The 4,770-nt window shown below is 42.2% G+C and overlaps 1 protein-coding gene across 1 annotated transcript; it reads right to left on the bottom strand.

Moving 5' to 3' along the window:
- Nucleotides 1-1,901: 1,901 nt before the first annotated feature.
- On the bottom strand, nucleotides 1,902-4,009 carry LOC126982221 (carbohydrate sulfotransferase 12-like). The gene is made up of 2 exons (XM_050834158.1): nucleotides 3,882-4,009; nucleotides 1,902-2,645 (listed from the first exon to the last, which is right to left on the bottom strand). The coding sequence occupies exons 1-2, from the start codon at nucleotides 4,007-4,009 to the stop codon at nucleotides 1,919-1,921; spliced, it is 855 nt and encodes a 284-aa protein (XP_050690115.1). The 3' UTR covers nucleotides 1,902-1,918.
- Between the last annotated feature and the right edge of the window lie 761 nt (nucleotides 4,010-4,770).

The following is a 4,770-nucleotide window of genomic DNA, read 5'->3' as shown; positions in this document are numbered from 1 at the left end:
GGGTATCATGAGCCAAGAATAGATTGCGCCACTATAAACACTTGCCTGCGCCATGACGGGCTTGGGCCTACCACAAGGCCCCTCAAGAAAGACTATCTAATATCTCCTCTGTCATCCATCTCTGCTTTGCCCTCTTCTTTTCAGGCACAAAATCCTCAGTCGCCCTACTCCTCTTTTATGTCATGATCTACTTCTGCTTCATCATTTATATTCCTCACTTCTATTTAAATATAAAAAAATATTTTTATCAAGCTCCAATCTTTTGATAGTTGATGCCTTCTTACTTCTCTCTTCAGCCTATGGCTGGATTCACACACAGACGACCCGTTCCGTCCCGACCTAGAAAATTTTGAGGACAGGATCAATCGTGCCGTCTTTGGCCGGAACATTTCCCCACGGCGCCGGAGCCCCGACTCACCCCAACTGAAGTCGGGGTCAGGAGGGGTCAGGCGGGAGTCTGCCTGCGTCAGGCGGCGGTCTGCCGTTGGCTAAGTTTCACAAACAGTCCCACTTGACATGGCCAAGCGGCGGCAGGACCCAGGCGGAACCCCATCTCGTCCGGACGGGGACTGCTGGCGATACGACGATGCCACAAGTGGCGTCCTGCTGGGGATTGCTTGCGATGCTACGTTGCCACAAGGGGCGCGCGATTTTCATGCCGTTTCCATCCCGCATGTCGCCGCAAGACACCGCCAGTCGGAAGCTCACCCCCGCCTGGCGGCGTCTGACCCCGCCTGACGAGGTTGTTATCCCGTCCTATGCCAATTTCTTCCAAACGTCCCGTCCAGTCCCGACCAGCCTCGATTCTTTTTTAACATGCTAAAAAAAATCGGCCTGCTTCCCGCTTTCCGCCGCTCGGTGGCGACCCCACACGCCCATTCACGTTTACCGCTGACCATGGCCACGATGCCATACGTTTTGTCCCGTCTTTTTTTTTTCTTTCTTTTTTTTCACATCGCAGCCTATTGCGCCGTCAGGCTTCCTCGCTGGTGGGTCCTGATGGTCGGCCCAGCCCGTTGTGGGGCAGGCAAATGTTTATATTGGCGCCATCATGCATTTGCTCATACTGCCCCCCGGAGCCCATCTTTGAGCCCCTCCTTGGAGAGGTTATCTAGAGTCCAGGTTGATAGGTGGTCTTCTGGGCAGCATGTGGGTAGTCTTAGGCAACTCGGCGGTGACTGAAAAATCCCAGCTGTGTACCGGCCAGGATTCACTGATCGGGACGGAACGGGGCCGATCGGGACGCCAAGTCGGCTATGTGTGATCCTAGCTTAACTCTTTAACTCTGCCACCACCGGTACATGGTCACATCCACCTTCGGAATCTTGCATTGAGTGACTGCATTTTTAAACCTTCCACCTTCGGAATCTTGCATTGAGTGACTGCATTTTTAAACCTTTTCTTAATGGTCACAGTCAATTCGATTTTCAAACTGTCTTCCCGGCCTTTTCCGTGCCCTCAGCCGTCTTGGGGTAGTTCTGAAAAAAAAGTCATTATCACCTGACTTCTCAACTCCACTCATCTTTCCCCTTTCTCTCGTCAAGTCCTATAGGTCTTATCACCTCTTCCTTCATCTATTTTTGGATTGAGGTCACCCATTACTACTACAATTTCAAGTGGTTTACACTGTCTTGTAACTTGCTCCACTGTTTCATAAAATCCACCCAACTCATCTAGGATTCTGGGTGATCTCTTGTTGGTGCATATACTTGAGGAATGTTTATATCGATCGGTATTCCCAGAAAACGTCACCAGTAGGACTCTATCTGACAATCTAATGCGCATTTTAAACGGATTGGAAAAATGTGAATGCCATAGATTAAATAAACATTCTTTTTATATGCCTATCAGGTATATATAGAAATATTACTGACAAACAACCATGTAAAAAAAATCCTGTCTCTCTCAGTATTGTGCACTACAGGTCTCGACTGTACCCGAAGATAGCGAAGTCGTGCCTGTAAATATGGAGCAGTCGGTCCATCAGCTCCCTGCTCACGTTCGCGTAGTACTCCCTGTCAGAATGGCCGAGGCCGTGACCGTAGCTGCGGTGCTTCACCGGGATGCTGACCCTTTCCGGGAAGCCCAACACCCCGCAGAGCAAGTGTTGCATCTCTTCCTGGATCGTCTCCAACTTAAGGACGTAATCAAACTTCATCCGACAAGGATCACACGTCTCTGTGTAGGTCATCCAATGTTCATCGGGCATGCCCATATCATGGGTCCAGACCACGTGATGCAGGAATTGGCTGAAACTAAACGAAGTGTTTCGGAACCGTTGTGCCAGGTCACTTACATTGTAGGCATTCCTGAATATCGTGGAGAATCCAATATGAGGGCCATTATATATCATGAGGTAGGCAGTTTCCATTTCTTCTACACCGTAAAACTGATTCTCCTCTTGTGATGGAATGGTCAAGAGGGCACCCGACTGGCTTACAAAGTTGTCCATATATACCTGGTATGTTTTCCTGATCTTGCTTAACGTTTCGTTGAACTTTCGATTTCGATCGAGAAATCCCTCAGAGACGAGTGCAGGCAGCCAGTATTTGTCGAAGCGTGTTTCCCAACTCTCAGCACTCTGTGTAACGTTTCGCCATTTATCGTCATACTCAAAGAGTAATTTGCCGGTTAGGAACTTGTCTCTGAAAACGGGAAGAAAGTCATGGAATGTTAGGATTCATTATTTTCAAAGCTTAAACAAAAAAAATCTATAGGTAATATTTTTATTTCATTAAATAAAACAGTAGAGTTCACAAGTGTCCGTATTTTCCCGGATATGTCTTCTTATTCCGTTGGATGACGTGATGAGAGGGAATTTTGAAAGTTATTGAAATGCCCGGACACCTTCATCATAAATATATATATATATATATATATATATATATATATATATATATATATATATATATATATATATATATATATATATATATATATATATATATATATATATATATATATATATATATATATATATATATATATATATATATATATATATATATATATATATATATATATATATATATATATATATATATATATATATATATATATATATATATATATATATATATATATATATATATATATATATATATATATATATATATATATATATATATATATATATATACATATACATATATATATATATATATATATATATATATATATATATATATATATATATATATATATATATATATCAGAGTCACATAAGTGTTTTACCATTACATCACCAAAAAGACGTAAATGTACAGATTTTCTGCATGAAATAAATGAAAATACTCATACGTATACTTATTTGTAAAGATTTATAGAGGAATATTAAATTCCTTAGAAGACTGAGCTTCACTCTGTGGGAAAACAGATGCCATTGCTACCTTTATATCACCCTTTAAATTTTCTTAAAAATTGATCTTAAACCACTTTTGATTCATACTTAAGACTATGGCAAGTGATACGTTCTGTTTAAGGGAATGCTTGTAACGTAAATTTATTCACAATAAAATGACCGTATGGCTCATCAAAAGTGATCGATTCAAGCCCAGGCCATGCCAAAACCAGCTCATAAAGGCAGTAAAGCTCTACCATGGGCTTTTGAAAAAAGTAGTGAGGTGAAAGATGACAGGCCCATGAACAGAGCGTTCTTTAGTCATGGTAAGCTGGAAAAATATAAACAGATGTACATAATGAAAATTATTACCAATGTGTATTCGCACCAAGGATCACCAGGTTAAATCAAATATCTCCATACATTCCATGTTTGCTCCTTGACGTCTTTGCAGCTCTGTTTTGGGGTTGTCGTGTCTATGATGCTATACGGCCATTTCAATACGAATAAATTTGTCCAGAAGTAAGCTAATTAAGGTAACCTGTAGGCTGAGGCGAGCCTGGCCAGCGGGTGTCTCACCACTACTGCTCTGAGAGGCCGGGGAGCCGATGGAGTCTTGTTCTGCACGTGACCGATGAATTCCCTTATCGCTGAAGACCCAGCCTGCATGGACTATGTTTTAAACACCAAACCTCTTATATCAATGGTACATGGAAATATGAGTGAAAAACAAGTTAGGTTTCTATTCAGTTTTGTAAACAAATCAGGAACTTGTTGAATACTCTAATAAAAGTATAGCAGACCTAATTTCTCAAATCGTTCTTGAATAATAAAGGTTACACACCTTAGGCAACTGAAACAACGTTAAAGATCCCGGCAGCACATTGTTTAGTGTTGTCCGCCAAAACAGAACTGGATAGGCGATTCGGGGGTCATATTTGTTGCACGCCCGCAGGAGGACACTGTGCCGACGCTCAAACTCCTCTTCTAGGCCATATTGGGTCTGTCTGAAATGTTGTTCAGTAGCGTAGCCAAAGCATATACTGTGCAATGCAATGCGAGCGCGGCCCTCGGTGTGGTTGGAATAGGCTTCATGTGGCACGCCTGCAAACAGCGGCAGGTCCTCGATGCTGTTCAGCCAAAGCGGTGGCGGCTGTATAGTCTTGTTGACGCCAGGTCGCCTCATGCTAACCTGAACCAGAAATAATAGACCCTTATTTATGAAGTTTTGGTAATAAATATCCACCGTAAGTTCTTCAGTACTGTGAAATATAATAAAGCTCCACTGAGGTCCTACCACCAAATCCTTATAATATTCATGTGTAGTATGATCGACGCCACCAATTTGACCCTTGAGAATGTTCATACAGGCGTCAGTGTAATCACTGTTTAGTGTGACGGAAACCAAACCTACAATAGACGTCAGTGGT

Source organism: Eriocheir sinensis, chromosome 4 (genome assembly GCF_024679095.1).
Source record: "Eriocheir sinensis breed Jianghai 21 chromosome 4, ASM2467909v1, whole genome shotgun sequence".
Taxonomy (NCBI): Eukaryota; Metazoa; Arthropoda; class Malacostraca; order Decapoda; family Varunidae; genus Eriocheir; species Eriocheir sinensis.
This window is presented reverse-complemented; position numbering and strand designations above follow the sequence as displayed.

What these genes read in the sequence shown, in the direction of transcription:
- LOC126982221 (XM_050834158.1), bottom strand. Translation starts at nt 4,009, where the DNA reads ATGCAGGCTGGGTCTTCAGCGATAAGGGAATTCATCGGTCACGTGCAG. An exon ending in AGGCTCGCCTCAGCCTACAG is followed by an intron (nt 2,646 to 3,881) that starts GTTACCTTAATT and finishes TCCCGTTTTCAG; the next exon opens with AGACAAGTTCCTAACCGGCA.